At 43.6% G+C, this 18,490-nt stretch overlaps 1 protein-coding gene across 1 annotated transcript; it reads right to left on the reverse strand.

Moving 5' to 3' along the window:
- Positions 1-3,105: 3,105 nt before the first annotated feature.
- Positions 3,106-17,421, reverse strand: SLC6A14 (solute carrier family 6 member 14). The gene is made up of 14 exons (XM_041396521.1): positions 17,368-17,421; positions 16,604-16,766; positions 14,703-14,834; positions 13,083-13,244; positions 11,630-11,765; positions 10,675-10,807; positions 8,707-8,847; positions 7,521-7,749; positions 7,312-7,437; positions 7,095-7,213; positions 5,817-5,916; positions 5,315-5,424; positions 4,159-4,326; positions 3,106-3,562 (listed from the first exon to the last, which is right to left on the reverse strand). The coding sequence occupies exons 1-14, from the start codon at positions 17,413-17,415 to the stop codon at positions 3,413-3,415; spliced, it is 1,917 nt and encodes a 638-aa protein (XP_041252455.1). The 5' UTR covers positions 17,416-17,421; the 3' UTR covers positions 3,106-3,412.
- Between the last annotated feature and the right edge of the window lie 1,069 nt (positions 17,422-18,490).

Genomic DNA, 18,490 nt, shown 5'->3' on the forward strand with positions numbered 1-18,490 from the left:
TTGCATTTTTTTTTGGGTTTTTTTTTTTGGGGGGTTTTTTTTTTTTTTTTGGGGGGTTTTTTTTTTTTTTTTGGGGGGTTTTTTTTTTTTTTTTGGGGGGTTTTTTTTTTTTTTTTGGGGGTTTTTTTGGTTTTTTGGGGTTTTGAGGTTTTGGAGTTTTTTTGTTTTTTTTTTAAACAACCCTGAAATTAATTTTGTTTCTAATTGCTACCTAGTTTCCTGGATGAAAATTTTTAAAACAGTCATTCCAAACTGATTTTTCCAAGATCACAGAAGAAGCAGTGCACTCAGGGCTGCCCAGCCTCAGACTCTCCTGCTGAACCAGGACTCCCTCCAGTGACTCACCCTCACAGTGGTTTTTCCCAGGTCACCATCTCCAGAGTCTGGTTAATGTCTCAGCAATCAGTCTCTCACTACAGCCTTTTTGCCTGACACCTTAATTTGATCTGTCATTTCACAGCCCTGTAGCTCTATCTGAACAGGTGGAATATGGCAGATTCCTCTCATTATTTTAGTCTTTGTCAAACACTGTTATTAATTCACAGTAATCTACACATTTCTGGATTTTCCCATAAGCATTCTCCTTTCTCTCATCAACAGCTGCATTTTAACCACTGTTATTCCTTCCCACATTGTCATTCCCAGCCTATCCTGGATGTACAACGTGGGTTTGCTTCTTTGGGGTCTTACCTGGAGTTTCCTCTCCTGCTTTAGAAGTATTTCAAAAACACTCAGCAAAGTAAAACTAAGGACCAAAATTCCTGGTGGTCATGTGCTTGGGTTTAATCATTCTGGCCACAGAACACCTGGGGAAATTCTGTCTGTCTTCATGCTGCTCGTATTTTACTAACATGTTTGTGTAGCTACAAGCTGCCTTGCAGGCATCCAGTTTAGGTGGTAGAGGTGAACATGAGCCCTCTGCTTTCTTGAAAATGTCACAATTCATTTGTTAAAGGGAATTACTTTGCCTTACTTTTATTAACACTGGTGGAGAGGGATCTGCCATCATTGGTGCTTGCTGCTGGTTTCACCCTGTGGAACTCAGGCTGCACACAACCAAGCCAGTCATGGTGTCCATACTTTTTTAAATTATAGTAAGAAACTCTGACAAGAAGTTCTACTTTTCTGCATGCTTGAGGGAAAATAATGAAAGTCGGGAACTCAGGAGATTGTGCAATACAGGGAGATGTCCTGATGAAACTGTATCCAAACTGTTGAATATGAATCTGTTTGTGTCTGGCAGAGGACACACAAGAGAGAAAATTCAATGCATTTCTCTTGTCAACAATGTTCTTTTTCTTGTAAATGAGTTGAAGTTTGCAAATAAGAATCTTATAGCTTGAAGTCTACTCAAGTGAACCCTGTGTGCAGCAGCAAGAGCTTCTTGCAGGGCTGTAGACGGCTGGTATGAGCCTTCAGCATCTCCTTTGCAAAAAATATCCTGAATTCTTTCTGAAGCTGCTTTGTCCCATGTCCTTCCCCACCATCTCATTGCTCTCACTCATTACTTCAGTAACTTCCCTCTCCTTCCCCGAGTCTGTCCCTTCCCAGGTGAGAACTGCTGTCAGCTCCAGCAGATGGAGCACCCTCCTGCTCCCAGCCCCTCCAGGCTACTGACAGCCCTCTTGTCTGGCTGAACCGTGATCCTAGAGCAGCTGGAGTGCAGGAATAGGGTCCTCTTCACCAGCTTCTAGCACAGGCTCCAGTCCCACAGTCCTTTTTATAAATTCCCATTTAATTACTTTCTGTACTTTCTGAGCCCACTCCAAAACAAGACTATTGCACTTTCTAAGACCTCCTGGAGGGTGAATCTTTCCAGTTCAAGCTCTCAAAGGCTTAGGATCATAGAAGCTTTCGTGGTCCAAACCCATTAAAAACAGAAAATCACATTTTATTTGCCAGTTCCAAAATCATTAAAAACAGGGGGGGAAAAAATCACATTTTGTTCGCCATAAAGTGTTGATTTGTCACCAAAAAAACAAACAAACAAACAAAAAAAAAAAAAAAAAAAAAAAACAGTATAAAACATACACCACCAAGGCATGCAGCTTGGGCAAGAAAGCCACTATCCACACTCCTTCATGTCCAGAAAAAGTGACAAAGCCCTGAGAGGAAGTGACAGCTGAACACCCTGCTGCTTTGTTCCCAAGGAACCATTATCACAGTGAGAGACATGTTCCTCAGCACACCAAATGTATTCATTCTCTCCTCAGTCTTTCCCCCCTCCCCACCCTTTACCTGGATTCACTTGTATTACAAGTGAAGTCAGTTTCTCTTCACCCAAACCCTTCCTGTCTATGTAGATGCTCAAGTCTGTGTTCCCAACTGCATTACAAACTTCATAACTTTTCATTAATCTCATGATTTCAGCAAATTTTGGAATAACAGCACTACAAGGTAGTTGCAAACGTCACTTTAAGTAAAGTTCTGCTTCTTTTGGTCCTACCATAACACTGTTTGAATCTTTTAAAAAAGCACTTTGGGTCTCCTTTGGAAGAGAAAACCCAAATCTGAGTGAAAGAAGCAGGAAACAATGTGATAGGTAAAGCATTGATGAAAATAGGAGAGCAGACAAACCAGAATTCAATGGTTACACTTTCATTCTGCAGAACCTAATAACAAAATATGGAAACATGAGGTTTTTGAATTAAAGACAGATGAGGGCTGAGCATGGGGCATGACAGAGAAGATAGCTCTTTAGGGATCCCAAGGGGAATAGTGAGAAATAGAAAGCAGCCTGCTTTTCACCATGTTTAAATCTTATTTCCTGTGATGGCAATTTTTTGCCACTCAATATCTGTATTTGTTTAGACAACACACACACACACACAGAGCATACTCAACATCAAATCCTGAGCAGCCTCCCAGCACACTGAGCAAGGCTTAGACAGAGAAGAATTGCTCATGTTCCCTGAGCTCCAGTGCCAGGCAGCAGCACACCCATTCCCCTCTGCTGACTGCACACCCCTGGGGTGGCAGAGCACAGCAGAAGGCAGCAACTGCACCTCAGAGCACACACACACACACACACACACACAGAGCACCTTTGGGCTCCAGCTGGGAGCACCAGAATGTCTTGACTGTCCCCCACACCCGTATCTGCAGTCCAGCTGGATACCAGCTGGATGGGGGGAAGCATGCCCAGCCCAGCAGCCTGGGGAGCCTGCAATGTATTATCCTGCCCTCTCAACCCACATATCTGGGGAGATCTCAGTGCCTTATTGATGTGTTCCTCCCCAAAGACTAAAGCACTAAAAATAAATAATATGACTCGCTTTCATTTGGGGGCTGGATTTTAAAGAGGCAGGGCTGTTGATTTGCCTTTTTTTTTTTTTTTTGCCTAGTACCTTTCCAATATTAAAAAACCAAACCCACTGGTATATACTAAAAAACAGTCATCCAAACAGCCGTCTCAATATCGCTTGTATATGATGGCAGACACAGTGGGAATCTCGTGCTCCTTTGTCGTCTTGGGATCCACGATGTGGCTGTATCGCTCTCCCCGGTGACGCTCCAGGTAGGGGCCCCAGTTTGCTGCAGGCTGGCAGCAGCTGACAATGCGCTGCAAAGCAAAACCAAGAGGCATTGAATGTCTTATTTTAGTCCAGGCTACTTTGCAAATTCAGTAAAATTACAGCTCTAGATGTGCACTGCAACTCAACAAATGGCAAATCACCAAAGTTGTTTAGAATCGTTCCAAGTATCTTTGGGGTTGGTGGGTTCTGGATGCTGAAGTCAAAGAACAGGGAAAGCTGTGATCAACACAGCCGTTTGGGGAAACTCACCATGAGCAGGATATCTCAGATCTGTCACTTGTTTCTGTGAGGAATGGGAGGGAAAACTCCAGAAAATTATATGGGGATAGAAAGCAATAGAAATTCTTCAGAGAATTTAAAGGAGCTGGAATAGCAGCAGAACTGATGAAAAATCTCTCTCGAATGGTGTGTATGGACTCCCAGAGAGTTAGACTTTGTCTTCCTATCAGAACATGGTAGAGTAGATGCACCTTTGATGGACTACCAGAGATAATGCTTTGGTCTACAAATCCATTTGAAAAATATGTCAAAGTAGTAGATGGAGAAGAAAGCACAAGTGGTCCTGATAATAACAAATAAATTCAGATTTGAGGCTATGACAGTGGGGTTTTTTTGCCCTTACCTGAACAAGGTTTCCTTCAGCTTTAAGTATTTTTACAATAGCAACAATGGGAATCCAGATGACACAGAAGATGATCATGCACCAGCCAACAGCACTTCCCCAGGTTGGGTATAACACTGAGCCATAAGTGGGGTTTGAAAATGTGATCAAAGACCAGATCAAAATAGCCTAGAAAAAATGGCAAAAACAGTAAGAGAAAAGCAGTTTTCCAGCAACATTGAATTTGCACTGCTTCCAAGTTGGTTCAACAAAAAGAAGGGCTGTCTACAAGTTCTGCATGGTTCCATTTTGTTGTCTGAGTGTGAAAACAGTTGTGCAGGATTTGGTTTTCAGTCATCACCAAGCAGCAAGACTGAAGGCCAGGGCTGAATAATGACACCAGATGCACTAACTATATTTGTGTTTACACATAACTTGATCTCTGCATTCTCTTTAAATCTTATGTTGGATAATATATATGTTGCTGGCTGAGCCCAGTACCCTTCTCTACATGTTTTATGTGTTCCTGTGTTCCATTATTTACAGGAATACAGGAACGAATCTAAGATTAGAAATTGGAAAATATTGCTTCAGAAATTGGATAGTTTTAAGCAGCATTTTCTAAACTATAGTCTGGACAGATTACAGGTAATGTGCTGGCCAGAGTGACTGGCCACTGCTCCTGGATTGGGGATGTTAATAAATTCTGTCATAGTAACATAATCCAACCGTCTACACTCACAATTGGAAGTACAGGAGTAACAAAAACCAGACATACAACAGGACATTAAAAGATCTCAGTTAGACAGGAGAGCAGCAGAACATCTGACCCAAAAATAATATTTCCCTCAAAAGATTTTCAAACCAATCTCAGTCTAAAATTAAGATAAACCAGCTGCCAAGGCAGAGGATCTAGTTGCCCTGTGTTAGTCCTTGGGAGTGTAGACCCAGCTCTTAGTAACTGATCTCAAGCTCCAGCCTCTTCTGGCGAGGATCAAAGGAGGAGGGAGTGTATCAGAAAGCAGAGACAGCCCACAGTTCACTTCACTGGCACAGCTATGCCCCATCTTTATACACAGAGCCTGGGCAGTCAGCCCTGACTCTTCACAAAGAAACCTCTTCAATATTAAGTTACTAAGTTCTGTCACACTGACACAATCCAGTCATGTGCACGCACCATTAACAGCACAGGAGTGATGAAAAACCAGCACATTTTCCACCACAGCCAGAATAAACTGCTCTTCTTTCCAATCATCATTTCAATGTCTTCAATGAATCTTTTTCCTCCTGTTGGAAGAAAATCATGGAACTCATTGTAAAGCAGGTACCTCCCTTGCAGGTGGGGTTACTCAGAAGTGATCAAAGAAAAGCAGTCATCAAGGACAGTTTCTCCAGTTCTGCATTAAAGTTTTTTTTAAATTATATTACTATTCAGACGGTTAACTTATAAATTCTTTACTGCAGTAATTAGTATTTTATATCCTTGGCACTGCTCAAGGCCAGGCTGGATGGGGCTTTGAGAAACCCAGTCTATTGGAAGGTGTCCCTGCCCACAACAGGGAGTTGGAACAGGATGATCTTTCAAGTCCCTTCCTCCCCAAAACCATACTGTGACTCTGATATACACTGTTCCTGGGAATGCTTATTTTAATTATGTATTTTCAATGCAAATAATTTACCGTAAATGTAGACAATGCCTACTATCTCCAGGACAGCTGAAATAAGGATTCCCCATCCAGCACAGAAGTGATCTATTAGGTTAACCCAGTAAATTCCTGCCTGCAGAATAAACATTAGAGGTTAAAATTTGAGTAGTAACATACAAATAAGATGCATTTGTTCAAGACAATTGAACTAATCATGACTCTGAGTTTTTAAGTTCACAGCTCTCCAGGTCAAGTACAGATTTATGAATATTATTTTCTTTAAATCCTCAGTGTAAAGTTGAAAAGCACATCTAACAAAATGCTATAGATGCTAAAACAAAGATCTATGTATATGCAGAGCATATATAAACAGCTGAGAGCAAGATTTAAATTTGGAGCTTACAGGAATAAAAGCTGGGACTGAAGTTTTTATACTGAACTACAGCAACATCTATACCAGTTATCAGTTCTGGGAGGCTCCTATCCTCCTACATGCATGACTTCTCCATGGGGTTAACCACAGCTTTAGACACCAGTATGCAATAGCAGGATCTCAGAGCAGGAAACAATCTTTGAGCCATTCCCCACTCTTGTGTACTAAGTCCTTTGCAAGCTTCCCCACCACCCTGTTTCATGACTTACGTACTTTACTTGACCATACGAATGTCTACTCACCACAATTACCTCCTTCACATTCTCAGTCTAATTACACACATAAATCTGCATTTCTAGATGGAGTAATTGCAGTGAACCTTTATACTCTTAAAAGCAATTGCCTCAAGAAATTTTATGCAGTATACTTAAAATTCCTTTTCTGTATATCTATTTATATAAATATACACATGCAGGAGAAGTAACCATGCAATCTACAAATGCTCATGAGCTAATGGGTTTTTATTACATGGATAGGCCATTCCTCAATTCCTGTCCTGTTTGGTAGTGAGTTCTGAACAAGAAGATCCCATCAGCATTTATTAGCAGCACCATTGTGCTGTGGACATGTTGTATGCGTGTACTTGTGATTACACAAATAAATTCCTGAACTGAGGAACGATAAATCAGGCTGATCATTCACAGGCTCTATAAAGGCTTTCTATTTAAAAGCATGTCTCAGTTCAATAATCACAGAAGACCTTAGGTTCTTCAGGCTTTCCCTGGGAATTGCTTGCTTGTGTGTTCAGGCACACTGTCAAAATTCAAGGGTCTCTAAGATTTATCCACAAAGACAGGAACAGTTGGAAAGGGTATTTTGATTTGAGTTCATCACCTGCAACATAACTAAACTCACTACCAAAAACCTCAATTTCTTACCTGAGTAACACAGATAAGCCCAAGAAAAAAGAATGCTGCACACAGACCCAGGGTTACAGGTACTCTTAATTTTTTCATCACTCTGGGATTTATATCTTGAATGGTGGTTGTAAGTGTTTCTGCAAAGGAAGAAGTAGGGAGTTTGAGCAGCAAAATTAAGAAAGGCAATGGTCATTTGAAAAGCCATAAAAACCCTGTTGCTTAAAACCCCACTTACCTATGGTGGCAAACTGGGAGTCAAGGCCCAAAAGCACAAGCATGAAGAAAAACAAGAAGGACCACAGAGGAGAAGCTGGTAGCTGGGAGAGAGCCTCTGGGTAAGCTACAAAGGCCAGTTCAAACCCTGGAAGGTAGTGGAGAGAAGGATGTTATTGTCATGCCTTGACAACGCAAGTCCCAGTACCAACAGTGTGACCATCAGCCTACCTGAGTCCACCACCTCTGAGACAGGCCTCTGAGACACAAATGCCATATGTCCCAGGATGGAGAATATTGCAAACCCAGCAAATACGCTGGTGGCACAGTTGGTCACACAAACTAGAATGGCATCTGAGTAGCAGTTGTTGTGGAACTTGTTGTATGAAGACAAAGCAACAAGCCCGCCCCACGCCACGGACAGGGAGTAAAATATCTGAGTGGCTGCATCTTTCCAAACCTACCAAAAAAAAAAGGACATGAGAAGTACTGTATTACTTATAGTATTTATCATAAACATTTAAGTCTGTCCTCCATTGAAGCTCAAGGGTATTTTTTTTTTCATTCAGCCTGTATATATAATTCTATTTCATATGAATTTTAGGGAGGATAGGATATAGATAGCATGCTGGTGACCTTGCAGTCTCAATCACAAACAGTATCTCTATGATGTCTAAAGGTCATATCCCAAGCATGTTGCCAAATACTTAAATCTTATTGGGCTAACCCTGAAGAAAAGATTAGATTTGTTCACATAGGTGAATTGCTGAGGTATGAATCTTGGCACAAATACAACAAATAAGGACAACCAGGACTGGCTGCAGGAGTGAGAACTTCCATGTACCCTCCCACTTGTGTGACCCAAACAAACCACTCCTGCCTCTGATGTAGCCCCTCAGCTAGTGCCAAGCACTCATATAAGTACCACAAATAAATATCACACTTAATGATTGCCTTTGATAAAACTGCAATAATATTGGCATAAGCCAGAACAAAGAAAGTTCTGGCTTTCTTTGCATGCGGTGCCCTTCCTGGTCCACCTAATTACCCAAGGTAATTTCCCAGGCAAGGCATGGCCTGAATTTCAAACTCAGGGATCCCTTCAGCCTTATTATAAAGTCCCTTAAAATTATCAGCAGGAACTTTCTCAGCAGAACTTGCTAAGATTAAACTCCAGCATGATCCCCAAGAACTGTTTAGAAGCAATAGCACAGTTCCATCACTGGTGTGGCAGGGAGGGGGAAGGAGGTGACCGTCTTTCAATTTGAGAGTAGCTGGAATAGGGGCTTGGACTTTTTACACAACCAGCTGCTGGTACAAAATACAGGGCAGGACCTGAAACACCTGACTGGGTAAAAGAAGAAAGCCACATAACCAGGAAAGTATGTCACATTTCTGGGGCTGAACTTCCTCTCACCTCTGCCTCCATCAGCTTGGTGATGTTGGACTGTCTCCCAATGTAGTACTCAATGCCATCCAAAGCACCTTCCAGGGTGGCCCCTCGCACCAACAGGATGAGCAGGATAACATATGGGAAGAGTGCAGTAAAGTAGACAACCTGCAGAAAGATGGGCAGGGACACACATTAGATGTGAGGGGATCCACAGACCTCGATGCAGGAAGACTGGACAGACTTTAGCTAAAGTCTGCTGGTACAAAAGAAAAACAGGCGACCAGAGAACTGAACACATGACAACCACCAAACCATCTGGCTTAGCTGGTTCTGGAGCTGCATTCCAACAGAAGCAGAAGGCCCAAGCCACATATCCACATTTCAGATAGCACTTGATCAGTTTCAGAAATGGGGTTTTCTGGCATGATTTACTGCTGTAGCAAGGTCTGAACTCAACTACCCCAGATGTCTCTTGCTAGGTAGTGCTTCTAGCAAGTGCAGATTGAAAGCCAGGAAAAACTAGGTGACCAGGGGGGAAATTATCTCCTGATGAGCTCCCTGCTACTCTCCCCTACCATCCCTCAAAAAAAAAAAAAAAAAAAGCCAAAACAAATTTTTTTTAAAAGAAGTCACTGTTCTGGAAGCTTTCTTTACAGGAGCAAGGACTTTTAGGTTCTCTCAGACACAGTTCTACTCTGTTGTACTAGCACAAAGGGACCAAGGCCAGCAATACAATTATTGTTATACAGGCTATGTTAAACAATACTCTGGTTTCTTGAGTCTTAGTTTCAGTGTTTTCAGACAGGTAATTGACCCAGAACTGCTGGCTCCACCAAGCCAGAGCATTGCACCATTGTGTGGTGAGTCTGACATTTCCGAAGACCTCCTTCATGCTTGCCTAGAATGGACAATTCTCTCTGCCTTTCTTCTGTCTTGTTCCTGCCCAGCTAGATTCTTCCAAGTCTCACCTTACTCGCCAAAGACAATTGCCTTTGTGCCAGAAAAAAACTGACAGTGGAAAGAGCCAACTGCCAGGAACCCAAAGAACATGAGATTCAGAGGAGCCATGCAGCCAAACAACTGAGGCTGGGAAAGCACAGACACTCCACACCAAAGCACTGAAACAAGGGCAGAAAGCTCCAAATAGAAAGCAAAACAGGAGGAGACATCACACTGAGCAGAGGAAAGGAGGCAGCAAGGAGCCAAAGAAAGGCACAACGACAGAAGGAAAAGGGGGGGGAAAATCTGTGCAGAGAAGGTGAACAAAAGAACAAAGGCAACTGAGGCTGAAGATGTAAATGGTGGAGACGCAACATGAAGGTGAGAAAACAGTATGAGGAGGAAGCAACAAAACCACAAAGAGTCTCAGGTGAGGAAGAATGAAATTCAGCCTAGCCCAAGAAAAACTCCAGAAAACCATGCTGAAGGTTGTGGAAATGGGAGCTCAGCAGAGACAGATTCTGAAAACAAGCATCTAAGTACCTTGTCCCTACAAATAACTTCAACTCTTGGGAACAAACAACATTTCACAATCTGGAAGGAGCCTGCACACACACACACACACACACCTGTTCACAACACCTGACCTGTATGGTCCAACCATCTCAACCAGACTGGAAGTACAAAATAATCACCGGGTGTTCCCAGGGCGTGTGCCCATGTGTGCCATCACATGCACGCTTCCATCACACAGCCCAGGCAATGGCTAAAACTCTGCTGGAATCACTGGCATGACAGCAAGATCCCAAAATACAGGGCAGCCTAGTGGAGTTGTGGCCCAGGTGTTAAGTAATGGCTGTGTAATCAGCACCTTACTCATATTTTATGTAACAGTTATGAAGCAGAGTAGCAGGAGGGAAGCCAAATGCTGAGCCCGGCACAGGGGGGTGTGTTAGGACTGCATCCTGCCTTGTGCTAAACTTCCCTGGGTCCAACTGACATTGGGAGGGCAGAATCAGGCCAAAAGTCATCTCCCTGCTCTTCCTGACATACCTTTCCAGAAGATTTGATTCCTTTAAACAGGGCAGCTCCAACAATCATCCAGGACAGGAGGAGGCAGAGAGCCAGGTACCAGACGATCTTGCCGGTCTCGTCCAGCCCACTCGAGCGCTGCAGAGTCACTTTGCTGAAAGCACATGATGCTCCCGTGAGGAGGGGATGGCAGCAGCACACACACCTCACACCTCCTCTTCAGCTGCTTCTCCTATCTGCCCCATAGATCCTGAAATCCTGCCTCATAGATTCCTTCTGCCCCATAGATGCTGCCCTATAGATCCCTTGTGCCCCCATAGATACTGAAATCCTGCCTCATAGATTCCTTCTGCCTTATAGATCCCACCCTATAGATCCCCTGTGCCCCCAGGAAAAAATGAGCTGCTGTGTGAAGCTATATTTAACTGCATTTTTCCCTTATTTTTGAAGACTAGAGCTCTCATCTCTCCACACATCTCCTGTAAGGCCCACCTAAGATGTTCTGTGTTAATGATGAAATTCTGACAGGAAGAGAAGAGCCCAAAAGAATCAGTTTCCAGGAATGCAGGGAACATGAGGCAAATTGAGAATGTGGGGCAATAAAGAAATGGCAATTTTGCAACAGGCCAGATTCAGAATAAGGTGAATATATTTTACGCAGCAGCTCCTGAGAAAAATAAAAGTATATGCTGCATGTAAAGATGCCAAATAGTGCCTATCAGAGAAGAGGACTTCTTTAAATTGGAGTATTTTTCAATTGGTTAAAGGTTGACTCACTTGCTTTTCTTTCTATACATAATTTTTCTTAAAAAGGCCAAACTTATCAATTAAATTTTAAGTCCCCTCTCTAGTGACTTGCATGCCTGTGTCCCTTGATTTTTTCTGGACTGCAAGATAATACAAAAATAAAAGGTACATCCAAAACCACAATGCATAAAAAGTTATTTTTAGTAATTTCTTTAAAGTATTTACTTACTTCCAGTATTGTTCACTGGGAAATTGCACTGGTTTGTAGTTTATGGTGCCATTTATACACGTGAGATTGTTGCCCGCGATGAATGAGTAGTTTGCACGAATTATTTCCCCATTCAAGGTTGCATTGCAGTCATTTACTGAAATCAAGAAAAAGGAATCATTAACACTGGAATGACTCTTAAAAAAAAAAAAAAAAATCCGACTGATACAGCAAATGTGTTTCCTAAGCAATTACATCTTCAGTTTGCCTGCTAACAGTATTTGGAAACAAACCTGAAATGTCACTTGCAGCTGTGACTTTGCTACTTTACTGTAAATCAAAACACCAAGAATCTGGTGTGCTCACCACCTTTTACTTATCCTCAAGAACACTTATAAAAATCAAAACTGAGCATAGTTAAAATTGTAGCCTTGGTTACTCTATGAAAACCTTTATCCCAAACCAAGGTGGCACATGGATCTTCTGGTATCTGATATTCGTCTTAGTGTGGCAGAGGGCTTATTAGAGCATTTTAAATATTTTCCTTGGAGCAGAGTTGGACAAATGGAAACTGAGGTTGGGAATTTTTTGCCAGAACATACAATAAAAAGCACTTTATCAGCATATATATCAGCATTTACTGGAAATTCTTGTTGAAGCCTATTTCAGGACAGCTTCTTCAGTTTTGTGTTCATCCAAAACTTACAAATTAGGTGCTGAAATCTTTTTTGTTTTGCCAATAATTAATCATCCACTTTTTGTTACATAAGACCTCTTAGAAGATATTTTCAGATATATGGTTGAGATATATTTACATTAATGCTGTAAACAATGCAATGCATCCTCATCTTGTCCTTGTTATTTTAATAATCACTGGTTACCAGGCAAGACATTTCCAGCTGCTAACTGGTAATTACCTTACCAACTTCACCTTTTGCCTTAAACTGGTCTGATACAGAAACTGGCTGTGTTTGGGCCTTACATCTGCTTGTGAAACACAAGAACAATGGTGTGCAGATATGTTCTAAAGAGTTAATGAACTGTGAAACCAGCGCCTCAGTGGTGATCAGGATTACCATAGCCACAGGGGAGGCAAGGGGTAATGAAAAGACCTCGATAAAAACTACTGCAGTACTTTGTCTCATGGAAGGAAGGTATTTTTTTGCCACAAAGCCTGATGAAATGGGAATGCAGTATTTCCAGGGATTGGAAATGTATATACTAGAAAAAAGCTGAGGTTTAAAAGGAAAAAAAATGATCCAACAAGGTGATTTCTGCCCAGTTCTCTGTAGAGTTCCCAAGCACCCAGAACTGGTGGCAAAGTGGATAAGCATCACTCCTCTGTGTTCAGATGCAAAACTCCAGGAAGGACTTTTGAAGCCACGGCTAGCTGTCTTGTTCCCATACTTTCACCCAGAAAACAGTCCAATTACCAAAACCAATAATATTAAACTCTATCTGGTATGTATGGTACCTATTCGTGTCTTGCTGCATAATTCATCTGCCCAGGAGAAGCAGTCTGACCATGGCAGCACTTTTTGAAATGAGGCAAATAAGTAGTAGAGTGCATAAGCAATGATAACGTTGTAGTAAATAGTCACAAATGTTGAGATGACGACCATTGTGATGCCCACTCCTAGGAAAGAGAAACACACAATATCTTAACCACCCAAAATTCGGGTTACAAACACCACACCACCCCCTGCCAAAACCAAATAGGTTTCACGTGACTTTTAAAAGGCTACTTGGGAAGAAGTTGAAGTTGGTTTTTGTTTGGTTTTAAAATATTTTTTAACAGCGGACAAACAGTGAAATTTTAAACCCATTAAATGATGGATATGATCCAAACTGACCATCTCAAACATTGTTTTGAAACAGAGTTTGAATCAGGCCCATAGAAAAATTGGACTATTTACAAAGTCTAAAGGAGAAATTCAGTATTTTGTTCTCTCCCCAATCAGAGGGAAACTTAATAAAATAAACTGTACTAGACTGCCCAAGCCATTTTAAAGATTCCACTGTCATGAATGCTTTAAGCAACAGTAAATATTGTCAGTATTACTGCTCTCCCCCTTGTTAAAATGAGTTTTGTTCTGTGAGTTTGGGAAAGCCAGACAAACTGCACCAATCATCTTAAACTATATAGAAGTTTCTGTCTTCGCAGACACATTAAAGACGCGCTGTGTTTAAAACCTTTTGCTTTAGGATAGACACACTGCTTTCATGAAAGTTTCTTGTGCTGCAGAACAGAGACTGGCAAAAAGAGTAAATGTTGGGGCAACCAGTTTCTGTAGGTGACAAGCAAATTCTTGTTGCATCAGAAGGAAACTTCCTCGTTCCTACGTTAACTCCTCTGGTAGATTAAGACAAACAAAACCATTGCATAGTCCCTTACACCCATGGTACAGGACCAGGATGGACAGGCGTGGGTAAAGCACATGGTTAATTGTTTCCAAACAAATCTCCCTGTGAGAGTTTGGAAATACAAACCCTCACCGAGACAAACTACCACTACAGCATGCAACGATTTCTCTGATCTCAAGAGGCACCCCACTTTACAAAGCCAGAGTCTAGGCTGTTTTATCACCCCTGCAGATGACTCCCAAGGCAGCTGCTGGGTGATTGTACTGCACAGAACACCCAGACCTGTGTGCCTGTGCCCACACTGGCAGCCAAATACAGAATTAACCCATCCAACACACAATTGCCTTGCAAGCTACACTGGACGTGAAGCATAAAGAAATGGTGATAAAGTCAACTTCTAAAATTTATTTTCAATCAAATCAAATTTTCATATCAAGGGATATTTCCTTCTGCTGGACAGCTGGAGTGAGGGTGATGTGCTGCTGAGCACTGAAAGACTCACTGATAAAACCTTTCATAACCAAGAACCTTTTTGGGGAAATCTTTACTCAACATCTGTTTATTAGCTGAATAATGAGGAAGTATATACCTGGGTGCATAACACTGACCCTGTAACATTGGGAATAGTTTCAACACGGATATCGGTGGCCCAGAATTAGTAACTTCATGAAGAAATCATTAATTCACAACAGTTTATTACTGGAATAAAAGCAAAGATAAGAAAACCAACCTTGAAACAATGGTAGCATTCTCCAGACGGAAACTGGCCCTAGACTGGCAAACTGCCCTAGGGAACATTCCATGAAAAATAAGGGCAAGCCAGCTAACGCCAACATGAGGGTGTAGGGGATTAGAAAAGCACCTGAGAGAAGGAGATAAAAAATGGGGGGGAAAGCATAATCACACACACAGAGAAAACAATGCATCTTTTAGCATTCACCACAGTTTTATCACATTTTATACTCCTCCTTTCTCCCCTGCTCCCCACTGTAGGGGCTTTTTCTTTTTTTTGAAATAGAGAGATTTGTTTCTAAGTCCTGTTTTCTATAAGACAAATAGTACCTGCAATGAATATCAGAACTGCTGATTTAAAAAGAATGGATTCTCTTATAGAAAGTAAATTAATTTTATAAAAAACTATTGAAGATGTGCTCTAATACAAGTAGGAACACTGCTTAGCTGTAGGCACCACCAGCCTTGTCCACTTTCTATTTAATCTTCCAACTTTTAATTTAAAGAGGAACAGAACCATTCCTGTGTGTGCTCAGCTGTGTTTTGCAACTGCCCTGTTAAGCAGCTACTGGACATCAAAGCATGAAGATTATTTTCTATGGTTGGCTGAGTCCTGTGTCAAACAACGTCTCAGGATGGCTCTCATTCAAGTCCATTTAAAAGTGCATGTTAACCTGATATCAGTGAGCACCTTGTTCTGTGAAAGGGACTGGCACTTCTTTGTGTGTGCACAGAAGACAGGGAAAGCGAGAGCACAAGTTTCATAAACACAACACGATATCCCTGCAGGAATCTGTCCTCATCACTCTCAGTGAATTTAAAGCAATCAAGGACCCAGTTCTGCAAGGAACTGCAAATACCTGATGTAATTTCAGGAAGTAAATTATCCCAGAGAATTAACTGGATTACTCCTGTGTTTCAAAACAAGGATGTAACAGTTGTCTTTATCAATCACGGCAAGAGGCACACAAAAGGATGCAAGCAACAGCACAAATATGCCTTAAATGCAAAGTCTTTGCTGCAGCAGATAAAAGATCTAGTTCAAGGGCTGATGTCACAACTTATTTTGTTTTCACAATTTTCTTCAACAAAACTCCAGGTAATGCAAACCAGCCCAGCTCACTCTAATAAAAATTCTGTACTGGGAATGCCTCCTTATGTTCCATGTGCATCTGTGTGGGCTGTACTGCATTTACAGCCCAGAATTTTACTTCAACAACTTAGGCAGAGCAAATAGTTGCCTATAAGTAAGTTCTCTGCAGTTACTATTTACGGACTCTTTAATTACCAGTGGTAGCCTGGCAAGTAGATAAAGCTCTGGAATACAAGCCAAGGAAACCAGTGCCTCTGCTTGGCTTTGTCACTAGTTCATTGTGTAAGCAGGTAGAGGCTCTCTCTGTCTCACACTTCCCAAGTGTTTGATCTGGGTAATTATTGAGCTGAGATAATTATTCCAGCTTACATTGTTTGCATGGAAAAACAAAGGTGCAGAGGGGATTCAATTGTTCTCTATAAACATACCAGGTATGGTATATAACATAAACTTACCAGGAGGTAAGCACTGGGGAGGGAGAGCAGCTATTTAGACAAGTAAAGTATATTGGCACACGGACAAAAAGGTACATGTTGGTTATGAGTAACTCAGAAGATGGAATTCCCAGGTAGAAATTTGCAACTCAAACTAAATACTATTTCCCTTCTCAGCTGGTACCCAAAAAGCACATAGGTGCCTCTTACTGCCCTTTCCCATGAGCAGGCTCTATCCCAGTTCCCAGGGTGACGCTCACATCCAGCTTTGGCAGAACGTGCCCAACCTCAGACCAACCCTCGGAGCTTGCTCTCCTCTCTCCTGGGGAGAGCAAGGTGTGCACACCCGACCCTGCCATTCAGCACAGGTACCTCCTCCATTCTGGTAGGTGAGGTAGGGAAAGCGCCAGACGTTGCCCAGGCCCACGGCATAGCCCACCAAGGACAGCAGGTAGTCGCCCTTGTTTGACCAGTTGCCACGCTCCAAGTTCTCATCGCTCTCGCTGGCATCTTTTTCATTTCCAAAACTGAAGTCCTTTGAAGAGAAGAGGGAAGGCTTGTGATACCCACCAGGCAAGAAGGGCAATCATATCATCATTTCTCTGTCCAGAGACGCACCTTGGTGTGGCTGATCACCCAGACAGGATGGGCACAGCTAGTTGCTCTGCCAGTCCAGCTGATCCCTGGCAGGACAGCACAGACCTGTGAGAGAGGGTCCCACCAGAGAACCCAAACACCTCCACAGCTTTGCCTTACTCCCGCCTTACAACCCTGTGCTATCAGCTCCAGGAGACTCTCCTATTCTGCCCCTGCACATGCCCAGATGCCCCCATACTTGTTCCGATGTTCACATACCTGTATGCCCACTTTAAAAAAAAACCACCTGTCCTAGCGCCTTGCGCATATGCCGAGGCGCTCATCCTACTTTACCTTCCACTACCTGTTTGGATCTCACCCGCCCAGACAACTTCATACCTGCCCACAGCTGCCGACGTACCTGCAGCCTGCTCGCCCGAGTGCCGCTACGCCCACCTGGGCACCTCCACAACCCTGCTCAGCTGCACCCACACTTGCCTACATCCTCGGGCACCCCACCTGCCCGGGAGCCTCCGGCCAGCCTCCTCCCGCCGCCTCACCTTCTTCTTCCCGCAGGACAGAAAGCCGGGCAGGCTGAGCATCCCCATCCCTGCCGCCGCCGCCGCTGCGCTCTGCCCGCGCCGCCCGCCGCCCGCCGCTTTATCGGCGCGGCTGCCGCCCGCCCCTCGCTGCCCGGCCCCCGGGCGGGGCCGCCTCCCGCCCCCGGGGCAGCCCCTCGCAGCCCGTGCCCGCTTCCCCGCCGCACCCCGCCCGCTGGCCCTCCTCCGGCCCCGCGCCCACTTCCTCGGGAACACCCACCTGCCTGACACCTTGCACGGTCACCTGCCCACTTCCCCTCCTAAATGCTGCCTGCCCTCCACACGCCCTCGCTCCTCGCCTTACCCCGACCCACTTCCCCTGCCGCGAACCTGCCTGGGCTCGCTCCCCCAGTCAGGGCTCTTCAGCTCTCGTTGCACCCCTGCCTGGCCGCCTCTCTGTCACCCACCTTCACTTCTAGCATGTCCCCCCCACTCCTTCCCCTCTCCCTCCTCGTCCAGTACCTACCCACAAACTCTTCTCTTTGTCTTCTAGCTCCGAGCCGCCAGTTCCCCATCAAACACTGACCCTCACCTGAGCAGCTCAACCCCGCTGCTCGCTGTGCCTCCCCTCGGAGGCACTGCCTGTGCGCCTGACCTCTGCTCCCTGCCCCGGAGACCCTGCTCCACCCCTGCCTGTGCCACAAGGGAGTCAAACACCACGGAAATTTCAGCTTCTGAGCACACCTTTCAGGTACAGGCACAGAAAGGGCAGGTCATAAAAGTTAAGTCATCTCCAGAGGAGGAATTTGAGCAGAAAGACTTAAGGATTTTTCTAAAGCACTCCCCCAGTTCAACCACCAAGGTGGCTGTGACATTTCACCCTTTATGGGAAGGGATGTCACAGTGACCTCCCCCAGGCATTCCATAACACGAGGACACTGCTCAAAGCACACGCCGTGTACAGACATAAGGACATGCAGATTGTCTGGTTGCTTAATTGCTCTCCCCTATTTATAAAAGGTCTTTTCCATGGGTCTTTCAGATCCACACCTTGACAAATACCTTTTCTGTCCAAATTAGTGGGACTTTTCGTTTAGCAAAATGCTACCCAGCGTGTCTCAATCTAGCCACAACTAAGAGGTAC

The sequence above is a fragment of the Onychostruthus taczanowskii genome, unplaced genomic scaffold, assembly GCF_017590055.1.
Source record: "Onychostruthus taczanowskii isolate IOZ18803 unplaced genomic scaffold, ASM1759005v1 scaffold13, whole genome shotgun sequence".
NCBI lineage: Eukaryota > Metazoa > Chordata > Aves > Passeriformes > Passeridae > Onychostruthus > Onychostruthus taczanowskii.